General features: G+C 42.4%; 2 protein-coding genes across 2 annotated transcripts; both read right to left on the reverse strand.

Moving 5' to 3' along the window:
• Nucleotides 1-15: 15 nt before the first annotated feature.
• LOC114173688 (uncharacterized) lies at nt 16-5397 on the reverse strand. Its single transcript, XM_028058216.2, has 2 exons — nt 5261-5397; nt 16-2257 (listed from the first exon to the last, which is right to left on the reverse strand). The coding sequence occupies exon 2, from the start codon at nt 2203-2205 to the stop codon at nt 292-294; it is 1914 nt and encodes a 637-aa protein (XP_027914017.2). The 5' UTR covers nt 2206-2257; nt 5261-5397; the 3' UTR covers nt 16-291.
• Nucleotides 5398-17192: 11795 nt separating this feature from the next.
• LOC114173534 (uncharacterized) lies at nt 17193-17894 on the reverse strand. Its single transcript, XM_028058000.1, has 2 exons — nt 17729-17894; nt 17193-17539 (listed from the first exon to the last, which is right to left on the reverse strand). Exons 1-2 carry the CDS (start codon nt 17892-17894, stop codon nt 17193-17195), a joined length of 513 nt encoding a protein of 170 aa, XP_027913801.1.
• Between the last annotated feature and the right edge of the window lie 4011 nt (nt 17895-21905).

Consider the following 21905-nt stretch of genomic DNA (forward strand, 5'->3'; position numbering starts at 1 on the left):
CCAATCTTCCATGATTCTATGGTTAGCTCGTGTGCGGTAAGGGTGTCGTGGAAATTTTGCCGTTGTATTTGCTTTTGCTCTATTATTTTTATTAAATGAAATGAATTATGAAAAATGAAAAAAATGAAAATGAATGCAAATATTTATCTTAGCCAGAAATTTTAAAGCCGTGAGAACCTTGAGGTAACATATCACAGAAATCAACATGAAACTTAGTCCATCACATATTGTCAAGACAACCCGATCACCCACAAGTCTTTTACATTCATTAGACGAGAAAAGAAAGAAAAACTATTCTCTAGCCCTGGCTATCATGTTCTTCATCTCCCTTATCAATTCCTTACAATGACTAAAGAACGCCTCAATTTCCCTAGGCGGATTGAATATCGGTAGTGCAGCCTCTGCTTCAGCCAATAATCGCGGAACATCTTCGATTGCTCCATTTGCAAGGGAAGCCAGCTGTGAGAAACATCTCCTCCAATGTTCCACGGCCATCTCCTGCTCGACTGAGTATTCATTCATTCGACTTATCACCTCTTCATGTTGCTTTTCCAATTCAGCTCTATGCCAACGTTCTTCATCCATCTTCACCTCATAGGTCGACACCATTTCCCTCATCTGTTGTTCGACCTCACTGATCCTAACTTGAGCGTTGTGCAGCCGCTTTAGTGCTTCAGTCTTCTCTCTCTTAAATTCTTCACACACTTGATCTCTTTGGCGCTTAGATGTTGCTGCTGCATCTCTCTCTCGGTCCCTTAATTTTAACGCGGTGTTGGCTGCAGCCAAATCCTGTTTAACTCTGAAAGCATGATCTCGTTCTTCTCTTTGTTTTCTAAGAATTCCTTCATACGCTTTTGTCACTTCCTCCTTATCACGCCTTAGATCCACATACTCGTGTCGGAGACTTTGGAGCTCAGTAACTAATTTGGCATTTTTGAGTTTCATCTTCTCCATCTCCTCTTTCAACCCCCTCATTTCGTCGGACTCTACAGGTTCTGACCGCTCAGGAGCAGGAGAGTCTGATTTGAAAGGTAACTTGATCGCGTTAACCCTTTCCAGAATCCATCGTCGGTAGGATATCTTCTCGTCAATCACCCATGGCCTTAGGTCTTTTTCTACACGCAGGACCTCACCCCAAGCACTCCTGACTCGGTGAATTAGATCAAGGGAAATTCCTTCTTTATAATAAGTCCAAACGGCAACCAAGGATTCTGGAGTTGGGGAGCTCTTGATCGGACACCCAAATTGTCGCTGAGCCAAGACAGGGTTATAACTCACGCAGCTTCTAGTGCATATTAGGGGGACGTTAGGGAAAGTCCCACAAGAAATGACACGTGACTTCGGCAATCCCGGGACACACCATCTAATTCTTCCCCCGTTCAAACTCGCACAGAACTGGGCCCATTCCTTCGCCCCCCGAATTTCGATGCCGCTAGGTGGCAACTCTCCAATAAGACATTCAGCATTCAATGTACCTAGACGGATTCGGGATATAAACCACACATACAACATAGGTACACAGCATAACATCTTCTTCCTCTTAAGTGTGTGGCATAGGTTCAAACTCCCATACACATCAGCTAGAATCGCAGTGACTGGACTTTCTGAATGAATCTTGTAGGCAACAAACACATCGAGGGCGGTTTGATCAACAAAATTTTCCATGTTAGGGAAGAGTATGACTCCATAAAGTGTGAGAGCCAACACATCCATGAACGTCTCCCCCACTTCTTTTTCCGCCAAACGACACAGATGCCCTTCTAAATACCCTTGAGGGATCCCCTTCGAGTTGCCCTTGGAGGCCATCTTACCCTCCAGCTCGGCAGGGTGTACCTTCAAGATTCCAGCCAATGTAGAGATAGATGCATGTTGCTCAGAATGTCTGTAAGGGACTTTATCTCCCACTGACAAGCCCATAATTTGTTCAAACTCTTCTATTGTTGGTGCCAATTGAAAATCCTGGAAGGTGAAACATCTGAATGGCGGATCATAATACTGAGCCAGAGCAGTGACGGCCGATGCTTGGACTTCCACATTCAGCAACCTCAATAAGTTCCCATGCCGCTTCTTGAAAGCATTCTTCTGTATAGTCTTCATTTGTTGCACTATTTCCCTTAGACCACTCAAATTACTGTCTATAACTCTGATAGGTAGCTTCTTCTTCAAGGCATCTGACCCTAAATTTCCCCCGACTCGAAATTCCATGTTAATTTCTCTTGTTTCTCACAAATTTAATCACGACCTTAAAATCTCTGACCTAGAATCAAAAAATGTTATGACATGTTATGACAGGGTACATGTTATGCATGAACAAATAATCAAAATGCATGTACAATGATGCCATAAAAGAATGTACAACTGCATGACTTTATCGCAAATCGAAATAAAAGGAAAAAGGCGAGATGAGAATTAAGGTAATGCATGTGCCTCCCTTTGTGCCTTAATAGAGGTCTGGCGCCTAATGGTTCTACGCTAAAGTACATGCCTCACTAGGATTATTTCTTAACGCTTAAAGATCAAGGTCACTAGAGCTATGGCCCACTTCCTGGCATTTCCCACAACAGTTGGTAAACAACAAGATGCGGGAGTACCAACGAAGCAAACAAACTCTAGCTGGGGTTCTCACAACGACCACTTGGGAAGTACATCCACTGTGGCATTGCTACACAATCCCCTCTAATTCTAAGCTAGACAGACCCGGGTGTAGGGCCCCACTCATGTAATGCGCAATGTGTGTGTGAAGGGAGAATGATGCATACCCAAATCCCCACCTGCAAAACAGCCAGAAGACTTCCCAGGCAAATATAGAGCACTTCCAAAATATATATATCAAAATAAACAAAGTAATTCACACACAATAAGAAGCAAATATATACAAGCACATGTAAAGACAAGAATACACAAATGAAAGAAAGGGGGAAAGAAAACATTAGGAAAATCACATCAAGTTTGCACATCTAATTAAATGGTTTGACTCTCTAGCGTCCCCAGTGGAGTCGCCATCTGTCGCAACCGGGATCGCGACGGGACGACGAACCAAAAAGAAAACGAGTTTGAAAAGATTTGGAGTCGCCACCATAGTTATTATGGAAAACTATGGAAAACCATAAAGAATAAGACAAGTCTGCGAAAAACCAGATTTTGGATCCGGGAGTCGGTTACGCGTAGGGTAGGTGTTAGCACCCTACAGCGCCCGCCCAAGGGTAGGTGTTAGTACCTTTAATTAAAAATGCAAAGTTGATGTGATTTTCAAAATGTTTATTTTCCCAAAAAAAACAAAGACAAAAGAAACAAAAATATTTTTTTAATTTTTTGGGCCCGACAAGGGTTGACCTTGGTCTTACGTATTCTCATTAAAAATGAGAAATCAGGGTTACGTAGTTCTTTAGAAGATATGTTTGTTTTTTTTATATTTTGAAATTTATATTTTTTAGTATTTTTGAATTACTTGAAAGTATGTGCCACACGACGCGAGCGGTCGGACAGTCGCGAAAAGAGAAAGAAAAACTATTTTTGGTATTTTTGAAAATGAGTGTCACACAGTGCGAGCGACCGGACAGACACGATAAAGTGAAAGAAAACTATTTTTTTGGTTTTTTTTAGATTTTTTCTATTTTTGTAATTTTTAACAATTTTCAAATATTTGATTTTTTTTAGAAATAATAAAAATAAAATAAAATAAATAAAAAATAAAAAAATAAAAAATAAATAATAATAATGAAAAAGTAAATAAATAAAAAAAACAAATTAATTAAGAAGGATGAAAATGAAAAATAAAACATGGGATACATGAGTAATTAGTGAGAGGTACATAAAGTAAATGAGGTGTCTACAATAAAAATGATAGTGTAACAAGTAAATATAAAACAAGCCCAAAAATACTATAAAGCATGCAAGGGGAGTGGGGTCAGTAAACATGGTGGTGCCGTCAGCAAATACTGGGAGGTGTGTGCATAGTGAAGCAAGGGCTGCAATTAAAAAAACAGGGGGAGTGCGCAAGGATAAAGAGAATGGAGGTGCGGGAAGGAAGCAAACATGATCAGACTCAAAATGCAAGAGAGTGAGAATATTAAAAGAAGAGAAGAAATGATGAACATGGGGTGCAGAGATAAAAAGGGGGGGTGTGCTGTGTGAAAAAAAAAAAAAAAAGAACGTGTGGCATATGGAACAAATCACCTAAACCTAACTGCTCAAAGAAACAAGAGGCAAGCCTCCTTTCTCCCTCGACACCAAGACCCGTCACCATTCACCTACCACCAACACACCACTTCCATCTCTGCCTCGCCGCACCAGGGACATCGGTGACGACGCCGGTGACGACGCGTCCCCTCCTTCTTTCTTCTCCAACGCGCGCGAGACAAGGGCTGCACTCATCCTCTTCATGGCCTCGAGGACTCGCCTGCCAGAGACCGTCGTCAACGGGTTCAGCCACCTCAAGGTCGTCGCCGGTCCCGCCGTCACCGTCGAGGGAATCGTGACGCCGTTGGCGCGCGAGAACTCCGCGGCTCGTCACCACGCGACCATCCCTCCTCCGTTCTCGCGACCGCACGCGACCAGGCTCGAGAACGCCACGTGGCCACACTCCACCGTCGACGAGCTTCGATTCGCCGGCGAGAGTTTATCTTCTCTTGGTTCTCTGTTTCGATTGGATGTTGGGTCACTGGATTTTGAGACGCGAGTGTTTGGTGTATTGTGCGAGATTGGTTGATTTGTGATGGACAGTTAGGGTTGCGGCGTGAAGAAGACGATTGAGACGATGTGAATCTGTTGTTTTGAGCATGTGGGTTCTGTTCTCTCTGGTTTTTGTGCAGGTGAAGGAAAAAGATCAAGAACGAGAGGTTGACTAATGGTTGAAGAGTTCGTGTCAATGATGATGATTTTTGTAACCTAGGGGCATACAGGATATATGAAGAGCGTATGGTTATTTGCGTGATGGTTCTGGATGGTGGAGATGGAAGCCTAATGGTGATGATAGTGGTCTGGAGGGACGGTAGTTAGCGGAGGGAGAGTCAATGTGGACTTTGTGAAGAATGGTGAATTTGGGACAAGAAAATGAACGTTGGGTTTTGGGTTGATCATGGTGAAGTGGTGAATGAAATTGGTTTTTGAGGTTGAAGGATTGGGGTTGAGCGATGGAATGCGTGAGGAGTTTGATAAGCAAATAATAACGAGGACGACAACATCACACTAGCAAATCATAACAAATACAGTAGAACCAACCAACATCATATTCATTCAATAATTGAACGGTGAAACTTACCTCTTGTAGTCTCTCTGTGTTACAGGGGTGTGATCAATGGCCTCTCCCCTGCTCCAGTTCTCCCTTTTTTTTCGTCCCCCCGGGTGCTACTGTGATATCTGAATATCTATCTTCAAAATTTTGTTCATTCCCCCCTTTTAGCTTCTGTGTGTCCAGAGAGGTAAAAGGGTAGGAAGTGGCGGTTGCTTCCCCTTGCCCCCTCTGCAGAGTCTTCCGTCAATCCATGCATACAGCTGCTTTAATTTCCTTTTTGTGCATGAGTAGCAGTAGTTCCACTGCACACGTCTCCAAGGGTACCAAATGAAGAAAATACTAGTCTGATGCGCGCAGAAAAAAATAAATGCCCGCGCCTCTATGCTTTTTTTTTTCAAATCTCTCTTCACCTGTTTTTTTTCGTTTTTTTTTGCTTCTTTTTTTTTTTTAAAGTTTTTTCTTTTTACCTTTTTTTTTTCGTTTTCTTTTTTTTTCACTCTTTTTTTCCGTTTTTTTTATAATAATAAAAAGTAATAAAATAAAATGAATATGAAGAAGATTAAAAAAAAAAGAAAAAAAAAGAAGAAAGAAAAATAAAATAAAATAAAATAAAATAAAATAAAATAAAAAAAGAAATAAAAATAAGATAAAAAGACATAATAAAATTAAAGTAAAATAAGATAAGGAAGAAATAAAAATAAAAATAATAATAAAAATCAGTAAAAATAATAAGGTAGTAAAAAGAAAAAAAAACAATCCGGACGAAATTGGGTGTTGACAAACCCCATGGCCCCATCAAAGGTCAGTGCCTCCTAGATTTTGTCAATGACCTCCAGCAAACACCCATAGAGGACCAGTGGACACTTCATGTAGATGGTTCCTCAAATCCGAAAGGTGCCAGTGCGGACATCGTGTTAGAAGGGCCTAACGATATCCTCATTGAGAAATCCCTCCATTTTGCCTTCAAAACATCCAACAATCAGGCCGAATACGATGCCATCCTCGCCGGCCTCTCCCTAGCCCGAGAAGTTGGTGTCAAAATGTTAACATGTAAAACCGACTCCAAGCTTACTATAGGACACCTCAATGACGAATACCAGATTAAACACCCAATCCTTCTACAATATTACCATCTGGTTCGCGCAGTCATTCAATTCGCCTTTGAAGGAGTCTGCATCGAACAGATCCCCATGACCGACAACATCAGAGCCGACATCCTCTCCAAATTAGCCAGCACTAAATCAAAAAGCCGCAACCGATCCCTATTACAACAAACATTATCTACACCCTTCGTTACACATACCTGTCAAAACCTAACCCACTCCCCAGCCGACAATACCACCCCTCCCCCAAGCCACAACTGGACCACCCCCTATATCCAATATCTAAAAACCGGCAACCCCCCATAAGATGCGGACAAAACTTGGCTGGCTAAGGCCGCCAGGTATACCATGATAGGCGATGACCTCTACAAACGCGGATACGGCCAACCGCTCCTCAAATGTGTCGCTATAGAACAAGCGCATTATATCAATAAGGAGTTACACGAAGGCATTTGCGGCTACCATTTTTGCGCACACACTATGGCTACTAGAATCCTTCGACCTGGCTACTTCTGGTCGACTATAGAAGCAGACTGCCAAGACTACGTTAGAAAGTGCAAACCATGCCAAAAACATGGCAACCTTATCCACCAGAAACAAGAACAACTCCATTCCATACTATCCCCATGGCCCTTTTCTAAATGGGGAATGGATATCCTCGGCCCCTTCTCCCCCGGCAAGGGGCAGGTGAAATTCCTGATTGTAGCCGTTGACTATTTCACCAAATGGATAGAAGCCAAGCCGCTGACCACTATCACGGCCCAACAAGTTCAACAATTTGTTTGGAAAGATGTTATATGTAGATATGGTGTTCCACATACTATCATCACAGACAACGACCGACAATTTATAGATAAGGAACTAGCCAAGTTCTACACTGGTCTGGGCATCAAACACATTACAATTTTTGTAGAACACCTACAAACAAATGGACAAGCAGAGGCGACCAACAAAGTTATCCTAGTAGAACTTCGCAAAAGATTAGATATTACCAAAGGTCGATGGCCCGAAGAGCAGGTAGAAGTGCTATGGGCTTACAGGTGTACCCCTCAATCATCAACAAACGAGTCCCCATTTAGCCTAGTTTACAGTGTAGATGCCATGATATCAGTCGAAATTGGCGAACCATCCTTGCGCCGAGAACTGTACGACCCAACCTGCAACCACCAAAACATGGCCACTCATCTCGACCTTCTACCCGAAATCAGAGAAAAAGCTCAGATACGCAACTTAGCTGCCAAACGAAGAGCTGCCAAAAAGTATAACGCAAACCTATGTCCACGACCGTTCGTAAGCGGGGACTTAGTATGCAGAATGGCCAGCAGTGCTAGAAAGAAGGATGGCAAGTTCTCCGCCAACTGGGACGACCCACACCACATACGTGAAGACGCAGGAGGAAGAGCTTATCGCTTGGAACACTTATCTGGGGAAGAGATTCCCAACACTTGGAATGTGTCCCACCTCAAATTCTACTTTAGTTAAATGTATACTATATTGAACCGAATACTTGTAACCCTGGGTGTACTCTTTTTCCTCACCTGGTCTTTTTTCCCTAAGGAGGGTTTTGGCCAGGGAGGTTTTAGCGAGGCACCCCAGATTCAATGAATAAAACGAAGGGTTCTCAACTGTACGACTTTTCTCTATTTCACTTTCACATTCGTTTTAGTTCCCCACCCTTACCACAAGTAAGCGGCCTGGGTCGAACACCATCAACTCGTTGGTTAATTCGTTTTAGTTCCCCACCCTTACCACAAGTAAGCGGCCTAGGTCGAACACCCTCAACTCGTTGGTTAATTCATTTTAGTTCCCCACCCCTACCACAAGTAAGCGGCCTGGGTCAAACACCCTTAAATCGTTAGTTAATTCGTTTTAGTTCCCCACCCTTACCACAAGTAAGTGGCCTGGGTCAAACACCCTCAACTCGTTGGTTAATTCGTTTTAGTTCCCCACCCTTACCACAAGTAAGCGACCTGGGTCGAACACCCTTAACTCGTTGGTTAATTCGTTTTAGTTCCCCACCCTTACCACACGTAAGCGGCCTGGGTCGAACACCCTTAACTCGTTGCTTAATTTGTTTAAGTTCCCCACCCTTACCACAAGTAAGCGGCCTGGGTCGGACACCCTTAACTTAATGTTAATTTGTTTAAGTTTCCCACCCTTACCACAATTAAGCGGCCTGGGTCGAACACCCTTAGCACACAATAGCGCACATAAACATCCCATACATACACAAATATAAGGAGCAATTAACCCTGAAGTAACCGGCATTCATAGCAAACATCAAAATAAAGCAATGTACGAGTTATTACAGACTTACAATCATTAAACGAGATTGGAAATATTAAAGTAAAAATCCTAAGCTGCTTTCTGTTCAACGTCCTCCGCCACCACCTTGTTACCACCAGCATTGGCGTCGACCGCCTCCTTCTCCCCATCCCCTTCTGGGATAGATTCTGCCTCATCTATAAGCACACTGTCGACAACATCTTTATTCACATCAAACCTAACATCATTAGCATCAACATTCTCATAAAAAAATGACGCTTTCCGAACACCCTTCTGGAAGCCATTGATATGTTCTTGAATTATGCAACTCTTTAGGTCCTCTAGTTCACCCTCCAGCCCGTCATGTTTTTCCTTGATATCACCGTAGTCGGCTTCGAGATCTGCAATTCGACCCTTTAGCTTTTCCTCAGAGTCAAGACAGCGCACCCTCCAAGTAGCAAGTCTCTTCCTCTTCGCTTCCCACTCCTCCTTTTCCTTCTTCCAAGCCTATTTTTCTTCAGCATGCTTGTCCACTTTATCCTGCAACTCCTCCACCTTAGTCCCATTACCTTCCTTCAACTCCCTCTCATATAAAGATCCCACACGTCGACTAAGTAGCAAGGTCTTAGTACTAAACTCCACCATAGCCTTCACTAGAGCTTTCAGCTCCATATTATCAATAGAGTCCATCAGCGACTCTAACACATTAATCTTGATGTCTTTCCGAACGGTGGTCTCCGGAAGCTCAATCAACCCAGCTTCCGGCCCCTTCACCCCACTTGCCGAGCCCGCTCCCATCACAACAGCTCACACTTTCTTCACATCTTTACCTTTGCCTTGCTTAACAGGCAACTCCGCTTTCCTTTTTGTACCACCATGCACGTGGACGTCTACTAGTGAATCTTGCATATTTGGGACCACAGTGTTCCCGACAGCTTTAGCGTTCACTGCCTTTTCCTTACGCAAGGTTTGGAAAAGTGTCAAGTTTTTCTTGCCAAGCTGTGCCATATGCCCTAAAGTACACAACACACAAATTGTCAAAATACTCGAACAAATAACAATGTTCAAAGTTACAAAAAAATACCTTCAATATCTATAATGGGTCGAATTGAATTATACACCCTAACTAAGCCCTTAGTGGGCATTTTATCGCTAAATTGCATCAAAGTATCCACCACATCCTTCTCAACCACCAACAGATCCTCCCTCGATATCACCTTATATTTCCAAGGGTTGCCGGTCCAGAAGAACGGGAATTTAGTATTACCATTAGTAGTATAGAAGTGTGACCGACCAGCCGATTTCACCATGACCTTGAAGAAACCATCTTTAAAATGCTTGAACGATTGAGTGAAAGCGTCCAACTTGTTGAGACCAGGCCGACTGATTAGCGATAACCATGTTATCGGACTCTTCGGCCTCGTGACAAAATATATAGGAATGCTCGAGGAGACGGTTCCAAGTACAGCGCCATGCACAATAATCTGAAAGCTTGTAAGTACGCCCAGCTGTTCGGATGAAGCTGAGTAGGGGCAACATTCAATAATCGCAGCACTTCCATGGTGAATTCGTCGAACGGTAGTCGGATGTGCAGCTGCGAGAAATGGCATATGTACATATAGAAGAATTCTTCGGCTGCTCCTTCTCGACCATGGCACGCACATTCCACAGCGGTAACTCGCTCCAGAGCAATTATGTCCCTTTGCACCCCCTTCTCGAAAATAGGTGTGCAGTTCAACCACGATCTTAACAAACGCGACCACCGAAACAATGATCGCTCTGTCTGCACGTCTGCCGCCACCCATTCGTATCCGGCCTTCATCGGCCAATTGCTCTCCGCCAACTCCTCGGGCGGATCTTCCCTAATTTCAACCACCCTCTCCACTGAAATTCTCCCTACACTACCCGTCTCTTCCCTATCACTGGTATAATCTCGATTACTTCCACTATCCCTAGACAGCTCACTACCCGAATCTGACAACGAAACCCTATCGCTACTACTAGACATACTTGATTTCTTTAGAAAAGATGACGGAGGAGGAAGGAAAGATATCAGACAGCTTTAAAACGCACGCGAACAGATTTTTTGCAAATGAGACAAAGTGAATGCACTGCCAACATTATCTTCATTTATACATACGAATTTCAAACGTCATAACCCTTTCCCGCCAAAAACATAACTCTTTTCAATCATCACAAAGTATCAAAATGGTGGCGCCAAACCTCCCTAAGTCAGCCTTCTGACACCCTTTCACCTGCTAGAAACCCTTTCACCTGCCACAAACCTTTTCACCTGCCACAAACCTCTTCGCCTACTCGATACCCCTTCACATCTTCTAGCCTTAACACTGTTCATCACACTTAAAGGCTGGGGGATTGGTGTATCACACCTAGCCGATCACTACTAGTACATCATCACATATCATCCTTCACCGACACACTATATCAGCAAAGGTTGGGAGACTGGTGTACCGTACCTGGCCAACTTAACTATACCATACCTGGTCAACTTAACCATATAAATGACGACCCTTACGTATATGCCGGAAATAACCCAAGTACACAACTCGGACCGGCATAGACTTAAACTGATAATCGAACGAAGCCTAAACTAATAACAAAACGGCCAACCTAGGACAGTGCACGGGCAAAGACGACATCCATCAACTGGAGAAGTAACCAGATCAGACCGTTCCTAAAGACTTAGCGAAATGAAAGCCCCCCTGCCATCCAATAAGCCCACGATAGTTGAACTAAGGGCCTGCGCCAAGGCCCAGGCCCACCTACAACCCAAACTAGGGCCCAACCCATGTTGTAACCAAACATAATTAATACTCCATAAATATGCGTGGACCCCAGTAATTAAAGGTATGCATTCATTACTCCATTAATCACCTGATTTGACCTTTTGAGAGCTTTGACTCACTTGAGCTTCGGAGTCCCTTCTGCAGGTAACCCCTCCTGGGTCCAAGCCGATATGTATCAACCGGGAATAGGCCAACTGAGGAGATAGCAGATTACGTGGGTAAGGTGACGCTTGTGCCTAACTTATCTTGTTTGTTCTCTGCAGGAACAATTTAAAATTTTATTATTTTTAATATTTGTGAAATATTTTAGTTATGTTAGGGTTTTCATATTGTAATTTTTAATTGTAATTAATTTTAATTTTAATATGAATTTGTTTATTATAGACATGATTAAGACAAGATGAGCATTTGTACCTCGTGGCAGCGAAACTTCTTCACATGCTGAGGCTTCTCCAAGTGAGAGCCTAAACATAGACCTATGATATTTGCTCGCAGAAGAGGTAAGGGTCGTCATGGAGAAGTTGGTCCATCAACAACTCATGGAGAAGCTGGTTCATCAGTAGCTCATGGAGTAGCTGGTCCATCATCAACAACTCCTATTGATATTAATGAGGAGCAAGAGAATGTAATCTAGCATGAAGAGGTTGTTGTAGAGCAGGACCACTATGATTTAGGAGGATTTCCCAGAGGACCCGAGGATACTTTTCTGTTGATTAGCTATGGTGATCATGTCACATGTGCTATTTGGGGTGGCCATGTTAGTATACTGCTTTAATAATTTTGTTGTTGAAATTGATGGATTTAAAATATTTGTATAATGGTTTTTATTAGGACCGAGTGGACATAAAGTCAGTGTCACATGACAAAAGATTAAAAAGATTCGGAGTTTATCATCAAGTTGTTGAGCCAATTGTTCAAAATCTTGGGTTGATGCCACTATGTGATATATGTTATGAATACCCTAATAAGGGTCTCATATTGGCTTTTGTTAAGACGTGGCATAGAGAGACTAACAACTTTCATCTTCCTTTTGGGAGATGAGCATGACACTAAATGACATCTTTGTCCTCCTCCATTTTCCTTTGTTTAAATGAAGCACTAGACTTCAATGCTACTTTGGAGAGTGTGATGGATCTTTTAGGCGTTGAACGGACGAGGGTGACATCTGAGCTCAAGCAATGTCGTGGTCCCCATGTAAGACTGAATTGGTTGAGAGACCTTTACACTAAGTGTTGTGCGAATCAATAGTGGGAGTTTGTGGCATGAACGTATTTGCTGCATCTTGTTAACTACCCCATTTTTATGGATAAGAACGTTACCTACATCAGCATCTTGTACCTGAATATATTTGTAGATCTGTAGTCATGTGGAAGGTTTTCGTGGGGAGCTATTGCACTTGCAAATCTTTATGAGCAACTTGGTGATGCGAGCCTTGCACATACGAGACAATTAGCCAGATATCTTATACTTTTATAGGTACAAAAATGTTTTTTATTTTTTTCATGTTTATTGCTTGATAGTTGAAATACATTTGCATTTGTTTGTAAAGTTGGATATATGAGCATTTATCGAGATTGGGAAGGAAGCAATTATTGGACAGTTATGATGAGAAGAGACCTCAAGGGACACGTTTTTTGACTCCTCAGGGCATAATTGGATGTATTGACATGTGATGGGGTCGTGTGGAACCCGTATGCATCACATTGGGTTACACGTCCCCTTATCACCATCTCTCTATTCTCTAGCATCATCCGGGTGGGTGAAATTGCTTACGTCATTTGCGAAAAAGTATGTTGCCAATTCGGGTTTCTGCAGCCCATCATGAGGTCTCCATTAGTTGTTCCTGGTGTTGATTTAACAAACATTGATGATCGATGGATACGCTTCTTGGATCATGTGTTGGTAGGTGTGATTCCAACATTGTCTCCTAATGCATGTATGGACGAATACCTGTAGTGGTTTAGATAGATATTCCACTAATCTTACATATTGATCACACCATTGACTAAGTTCTTTAAGAAGATCATTCAGATTAAGGGCCACAATTACTTACCGATCCCTAACAAGGTGTAAGGCCCACTTATATTCTGATCCTTTATTTTAAGGGCTGCCCCAATATAATAGGCCTAAGGGCTTGTCTATAGGGTGTACAAGGCCCCTAAGGCAGCCAAACCCCTTCCACTCTTGTCATTCTTTCAAAACAGCTCACAGCTTACTCTCCTTTTTCCTTCCCAAAGCTTTGCTAGGGTTTTGAATTTCAGTCAGATCCAAGTTTGGTTCGACCTCGTTTCTGCTCATGTAAGTTGTTTGCGAACCCATACTCTTCATCTCTGGTTTAGGTTTTCATGTTTTCAGTTAGGGTTTCGTAGTGAGCTCATCTTAAGATCTGTTTCGCTATTTTTCCAGCTTCTAAACCTATTCCTAGAGCTGTTGTGCTCCGTAGTTGGTGTCGAGGTCCTGTACTAGCTCATTCCAAGTAAGGGAAGCTAGGGATTTTTGGTTTAAAGTCGATTCTTGCTTATTTGCCACTATTTCCATGAGTGTATGGTTGCCATGCTACTAAAAATGTTGAATGGATGTTTATTGCTATTTAGGGTATGATTGTATGGGTGTTGTAGGAGAACAGTGGCGAGACCTGACGTTCTCGCCCAAGCGATCCAGTCTCGCCGAGGCGAGACTTTGCAGAAACGGGTCCAAGCTCGCGCTCGAGCTCTCGGTCAGGCGAAGAGCTTTCGTTTTGAGCGAGGTATCATCTCGCTCAAGCGAGAGAGGCTCGACTAAGTGAGGACGCGTGGGAGCTTAAGGCATGTTGCTGCAGTTGTAGCCCAGGCAAGGAACCTCACCTTTGGGCGACGAGTGGCTTCGCTCAAGCGAGGAGTGGCTCGCTTAAGCGAGAACTCGTGAGTCTCGCAGGGTCCTTTGTTGACAGTCTCGCCTAAGCGAGAACCTGTAGCTTGAGCGAAAGATCCCTTTCGCTTGAGCGATGGTCCTCAGCTTGAGCGAGACTGGCACGAGATCTCACTCCATGAGTGTTCCTTCCATGCTTTTGAGTTGTTAATTGTATGCTTAGCTTAAAATATTCTATCTTGAGTATGAAATGTATGAATATGCATCTGAGACCTGATTGTATGGACTGAAATATTGAATTAATTGAGTATGGCATGGTTAGTGATAAAAGTGACATGGGATTTGATATGGGGTATAAATGAAGGTTGGTTATAAAGTATGGGAATGAGATTGGCATCCATGATGAATACCTATTTAGTTGGTTAAACATGATTTGTATGTGGTTAGGACATAATTCCTTGAATCTCTAGGTGAGATTTCAGGGTGGTGCCTCAGTTGGTCGGGACGTAATTCCATGACCCCTGTTAGTGGGAGTTCATGGTGGTGCCGCATCTATATAATTTGGTAAGGATTCAAGGTACGGTTGCATCCTGACACTCTAAGGAGTTAGTTAGTCTCACATAGAGCGGACTAACTCTTGTGGTGAGAGTAGTAGGAGGCTTGAAATTCATTAAGGGCTAACCTTGTGTGTGGGGGTTGAGACATTTTAGCTCGGGGGTTGAGACATTGTAACACTAACTATGCTTGCATCCTATCTCTCACCATTCTTACTTTCTCAGTAGTTTGTTCCAACAACTCTGGTCCAACAAGTACTACTTCCCCATCCTGATACCAACATAGAGGAGTCCTACACTTCCTACCATAAAGAGCCTCATATGGCGCCATGCCAATGCTCGCATGGAAACTGTTGTTGTAGGTGAACTCTATCAAAGGTAAAACTTCATCCCAAGCACCCAAGTGATCCAGCACACACGTCCTTAATAAATCCTCAAGCGACTGAATCGTCCTCTCGGACTGACCATCGATTTGGGATGATAGGCTGAACTCATAGTCAACTTGCTTCCCAAAGCACTCTATAGTGTCTACCAAAACAGGGAAGTGAACTGCGGGTCTCTATCGGAGACTATACTCGAGGGTACTCCATGCAACCTCACAATTTCCTTAATGTACAATTGGGCCAACTTGGCCATAGACATCCTCAAGTTCATCGCCAAAAAGTGAACACTCTTGGTCAGTCAGTCTACTATGACCCAGATGGTATCATGTCCTCTAAAAGTTGGTGGCAAATGGGTCACAAAATCCATAACGATGTTATCCCATTTCCACATCGGTATCTCCAAAGGATGTAGAATCCCATCGGGTCTCTGATGCTCCACCTTTGCCTTCTGACATGTTAGATAGGCTGATACAAACTAAGCTACATCTTTCTTCATTCCCTGCCACCAGAAGGTCTCCTTGAGATCTTGGTACATCTTAGTCATGACTCTTGTGCCCTTCCTCAAGGATTAACCTTTTCACCTTAGCATCGTTTGGTATGCACACCCTGCCCTGGAATCTCAGTATAACATCGTTACCCAAAGCAATTCCTTTGCCTCTTCCGACCCAAGTTGCTCTAACTCTGTTCAGGTGGGCATCCAACAACTGTCTCTCTCTCTGACTGAGTCTAGGAAGTCACTAGATATAGTCAGGTTACTACATCTAATGAATTCGAATTCCAACTCCACTTGTAGCTTCATATCCCTAAATTTCTCTAGTAACTCCACCTCTTTGATCATAAGGTATCTTCTACCACTATCTTCCTACTCAAGGCATCTATTGCCACGTTTGCCTTCCTTGGATGGTATAATAGCTCGAAATAATAGTCCTTCAGGAATTCCATCCACCTCCTTTATCTCATCTTCAGCTCCTTCTGATCAAATAGATACTTGAGGCTCTTGTGATCACTAAACACACGAAATTGAGCACCATAGAGGTAATGCCTCCATATTTTCAAGGCAAATACTATAGTTGCCAACTCCAAGTCATGATTGGGATAGTTTCTCTCATGTACCTTAAGTTGCCTTGAAGCATAGGCCACTGCCTTCTTTCCTTGCATGAATACACAATCTAGCCCTAAGTGAGAGGCATCACAATAGACCTCGAAAGGTTTCCAACATCCGGGATGACCAACATGGGAGCACTCGACAACCTCTATTTTAGCTCTTGAAAACTTTCTTCACATTTGTTTGTCCAAGTGAAAGGTTGGTCCTTCTAGGTAAGTTGTGTCAAAGGCGCCACTATCTCGGAGAATCCTTCTACGAATCTCCTGTAGTAGCCAGCTAAACCCACGAAGCTCCTTATCTTTGTCGTTGACTTGGGACTTTCCCACTTTACCACTACCTCTACCTTTGTTTGGTCCACCGTTATCCCCTCGGCGGATATCACATACCCCAAGAATTGCACTTCGTCCATCCAGAATTCACACTTGGATAACTTAGCGTATAACTGCTTCTCTCTCAGAACACTAAGTACCAACCTCAGGTGTTCTGCGTGCTCCTCCTGAGTCCTGGAATAGATAAGTATGTCGTCTATGAAGACTACGACAAACTTATCCAAGAATGGTTTGAAAATCCTATTCATGTAGTCCATGAACACAGCCAGAGCATTGGTCACCCCAAAAGGCATGACCACGTACTCGTAGTGTCCATATCGAGACCTGAAGGTCGTCTTCTGCACATCATCTGCCTTCACTAGAATTTGATGGTATCCCGACTGCAAATCAATCTTCAAGAACATCGACGACCTATGCAACTGATCCATCAAGTCGTCCATTCTCGGGAGAAGATACTTATTCTTGATCGTCATCTTATTCAGTTGCTTGTAGTCCACACATAGGCGCGAACTTCCATCCTTTTTCTTCACCAACAATATTGGTGCTCCCCACGGCGAAGTACTGGGTCAGATAAACTGCTTCCTCAACAACTCCTCTATCTGTTTCTTGAGTTCCACTAACTCCGCCGGAGCCATACGGTACGAAGCCATCAACACTGGACTGGTTCCAGGCACCGGGTCAATTGAGAAATCCACCTCTCTATTAGGAAGCAGCCTTGGTACTTCATTTGGGAACACGTCTTCAAATTCATGTACTACTGGTATGACCGATGTCCCTTCCTTCTCCTCTACCTCCATATGAGTGAAAATTATGAAGCACTGTGTGCCACTCTGAATCTCCTTCATAACTCCCTGAGAAGATACCAACTCAGGCTTCTTTAAGTCGGGAAACAACAGCCTTTTCTCTCGGCAATCTATAAGAATGCGATTAGCAGAGAGTCAATCCATTCCCAAGATCACCTCCAACTCTTGTAGAGGTAGGCATATTAGGTTCACTTTATACTTGCGTCCCTCTACCTCCACTGGACACCTAGCACATAAGGACGATATCCTAACTAAACCCGACGTCGGAGTAGACACCATAAGCTCACACTAAAGCTCACACACTGGCAGACCCAAACGTTTCACACATGCATCTGACACAAAGGAGTGTGTCGCTCCAAAATCATACAACACACAACAATTCACTGCAGCAATCACACAATACCCTATAACCAGGTTACCTAAGCCTGCAGCCTCTACTCCTGACATCGCATACACTCTGCCCATTGCCTGAGGCCTGTTGCCCCTATTCCTCTATTGATTCTGTGCAGGAGTCTGAATTGGAGCACGTGTCACTGCTTTAGTAAGGGAGGGACAGTCCTTGCCAAAGTGGCCTTCCTTGCCACAATTATTGGACATGCGATCACCCTCCATGCATGGGCAAACGCTCCTCAGATGGGGGCCTCCACATAAGAAACACTAGACTTGGCCTTGTTGGGGAGGAAAACCCCTAGACGCCTAAGATTAATGATGAGGTATGTCATAAGGCTTCCTTCTCTCCTCGTGTCTCGGCTTAGACCCAGATGGTCCACCGATCCTCTGATGTTATGGTAGGCGCTGACCTTCTACCTCATTCTTCATTTTCTCCATTACTCTGGCCTTCTCCACCAAAGATGCAAAGTCTTTGATTGACAGAGGGCAACCATCAAACCAACGTCTCCACGGAGACCATTTTCAATATATCAGCAAAGGCTGGGGGACTAGTGTACCACATCGAGCCAATTTAACCAAATAATAATAATAAACGATCACCATACCTACACGCAAAATCATTCAAGTAACCGGTCTGGGCTGAACTAAGCCTAACCGGCCTGAACTGGCAACATAAGACTTTAAGAGGAATAACCCGCTTAGGACAGCATATAAGCAACACAAACCGCCAAAAGGGAGTAGTCGATTTATGCCGATAACCTTAAGACACTCAATGAAACCAAAGCCCCCTAATATCTAGTGAGCCCCCAATATTCGAGACTAAGGGCCTAGGCCAAGGCCTAGGCCCACCTATGGCCCAAACCAGGGCCCAGCCCACGCAATGGGCAAACATAATTAATAATCTATAAATACACATGGACCCTACGAATTAAAGGTACACATTCATTACTCTATTAATCACCTGATTTGACATTGAGAGCTTTAGCTGACTTAAGCTTTGGAGTCCCTTCTGTAGGTAACCCCTCCTAGGTCCAAGCCGATATATACAAGAAGGGGAGAAGCCAACCGAGGAGATAACAGATATGGGTAAGGTGATACTTGTGCCTAATTGATCTTATTTGTTCTCTGCAAGAACAGAAACAAAATGGATGAAGATGGTAATATTGTAAGAAACAAAGCTAGACTAGTTGTTAAAGGTTATAATCAAGAAGAAGGCATTGATTTTGATGAAACTTATGCACCTGTAGCTAGGCTAGAAGCTGTGAGACTACTCTTAGCATATGCTTGCATTTGTAACTTTAAATTGCATCAAATGGATGTGAAAAGTGCATTCTTGAATGGTTTCCTAAATGAAGAAGTGTATATATCACAATCTCCTGGATTTGAGGATCATCTTTGTCCTAACCATGTTTCCAAATTGAAAAAGGCCTTATATGGTTTGAAACAAGCACCACGACAGTGGTATGAAAGGGTAAGCAATTTTCTCTTATCAAAAGGTTATGCTAGAGGTGTAGTGGATAAAATACTCTTAATTAGAAAACATGAAAGTGATGTTATACTTGTTCAAGTGTATGTTGATGATATCATCTTTGGTTCAAATAACAACATATTGTGTGAAGAGTTTGTTATAGCTATGCAGGGAGAATTTAAGATGTCCATGATGGGTGAGCTTACCTACTTTCTAGGGCTGCAAGTCAAGCAACTCAAGCATGGAACATTTTTAAACCAATCAAAATACTATTTTGACCTGTCAAAAAAGTTCAAAATGGAGGATTGTAAGGAAGCTGCCACTCCAGTCACTACAAACTACCTTATGGATGTAGATGAGGCTGGCCAACCAGTCGATTCAACCAAATATAGAGGGTTGATTGGGTCTTTGCTCTATCTTACAGTAAGTAGGTCATATATTCAGTTTGGAGTATGATTATGTGTTAGGTTCCAAGCAAATCCAAAAGAATCACACTTTAAGGCAACAAAAAGGATTCTAAAGTACCTTAAAGGAACAACCAATGTTGGTTTATGGTATCCATGTGATTCTAACATAACTCTTAGTGGCTTTTTAGATTCTAACTATGCAGGGTGCAAAGTGGATAGGAAAAGCACAAGTGGCACTTGCCATCTACTTGGATCAAGTCTAATCTCATGGAATAGTAAAAAGCAAGCATGTGTGGCACTCTCCACTACTGAGGCTGAGTATATTGCTGTTGGACATGGCTGTGCACAAATCATATGGTTGAAGCATCAACTTTAGGACTATGGTGTAAGGCTAAGAAAGGTACCTTTGTATTGTGATAATACTGGTGCCATCAACTTAACCAAGAATCCAATACAACATTCTAAAACCAAGCATATAGAGATTAGGCATCATTTCATTTGTGATCATGTTCAAAAGGGAGATTGTGAAATTCAATTTGTTAAAACTGGACATCAATTGGCTGTTTTGTTTACCAAACCATTGGCTAGAGATAGGTTTAACAAGTTAAGAACTGAACTAGGCATATGATGGAGCTTCGTCGAGACATGGAGCTCCAAGTGTAGTGGAATGATGGAGGAAGCATGCAAGAGTGGAAGGCAAGTTTGTATGCTCTTGCTTGCAATGGATAGGTGAAAGGGTGAATGATTTAGAAGTAGCTTTATCTTAGGAAGGGGGCTATAGGCAAAGAGAGTAAGCTCTCTAAAAGATGACTCTCAAGTGGCAATAGTGAGGAGTGTTCTCAACTCATTGGCTTCTATTGCACAAAAATTCAAGAGTGATACAAATGAGTGAATTTTTTTCTTTTATATGAAGCCATTTACACATGAGAAAGGAGAGTCATTAGATGGAGTGGGCCTTGATCTTGGACGTTTTGAAGAAGGAGGCAATGTCACACCCCTTGGATCTTGGCTTGAAGAACAATAAGGGTTCTTGGCCTTTGGATGTGATGACCAACCTTAGTCAATCCATGAAGCAAAAGAGCCTCCTTGCCTTGCCTTGATAGTCTCAGTCATGCATGAAGAGGAATGGGCCAAGCCCAATTTGCACCCCATCCTATGTTCCTTTCATGTCTTATGTATTAATGGAAAGCAAGGTCTAAACATTGGCTTAAAATAAATTCTATTTTAGTGCAATTAGATGTAATCCTTCATATCTTGGTGATTTCCTTAGCCCATGTGAATAATGTGTGGAAGCTTTGGTCTTGATGGTCATTTAGAGGAATACCCATTTGAATCTCATCATAGACCTTATTGTTGGGCCTCTCAATGGGCTTCCACTGGATGTTGGGCTTGAAGGATCATGTATGCTTGGTGGGATCACATCAGCATATTAGACATCAAGAATGTGGTCTGATGTGTTTTTAGCATCTTAATCTTATGTATTCATGTATTGGTTTCATAAAAATCAGCTATTGTATGCAAAAATTGAAAACTGTCATATTTAACCTGTTGATTTTTAATTTCAACGTGTTTATTTCATTTAAATCTGCCTATATTTGCACAAATCATGATTTATCAACCTGTTGATTCTGCTTTTCAACATGTTTATTTCACTTAAACTGCCATTGAATGATGAAAAATTGATCTGCTGTGGTTTTTAATCTGCTGATTTCACAATTCAATATGTTGATTTCATTAAAACTGAATTTGGAAAAATGAAGTTCAATTTTACGATTTTCAATCGATTGATTTTCAAAATCAGTCAGCTGATTTTACTTAACCAGATTCTGGTTTTAATCTCTAATACTCTGATGCTGTTTTGATCGACTGATTCTACTTTTCAACGTGTTGATTTTACTTAAATTGTGCATTTACTCACGAATTGAATTGTAAAGTTGACCCAATTAAAGAAAGCATCTTTTTGTCAGGTACTATCTGCTCCTAACAGTTATTTCACCATCCATGTGTTGCTTTTACTAATTTGTTTGACCAAAAAGCATGTGTAGTGTACAATTTCAATGTGCATGCAACTCACATGATCTGAAATGATTGATTCACTCATAAAAACACATTGAAAACACCATGAATGCGTGAGATACTGTTTTGGACTACACTAATCTGGTTTGGGTAACCTAAAACGAATTAATTAGGAAAATCTGCACCATTTAATCG

The sequence above is a fragment of the Vigna unguiculata genome, chromosome 2 (genome assembly GCF_037176805.1).
Source record: "Vigna unguiculata cultivar grain cowpea cultivar isolate G323 ecotype 2 chromosome 2, ASM3717680v1, whole genome shotgun sequence".
Taxonomy (NCBI): domain Eukaryota; kingdom Viridiplantae; phylum Streptophyta; class Magnoliopsida; order Fabales; family Fabaceae; genus Vigna; species Vigna unguiculata.

Bases quoted from the DNA above. Each gene is read 5' to 3' on its own strand.
- LOC114173688 (XM_028058216.2), bottom strand. From the start codon at position 2,205: ATGGAATTTCGAGTCGGGGGAAATTTAGGGTCAGATGCCTTGAAGAAG.
- LOC114173534 (XM_028058000.1), bottom strand. From the start codon at position 17,894: ATGGGCAGAGTGTATGCGATGTCAGGAGTAGAGGCTGCAGGCTTAGGT. The intron at 17,540-17,728 runs GTGAGCTTTAGT...GCATTCTTATAG, and splicing joins ACGTTTGGGTCTGCCAGTGT to ATTGCCGAGAGAAAAGGCTG.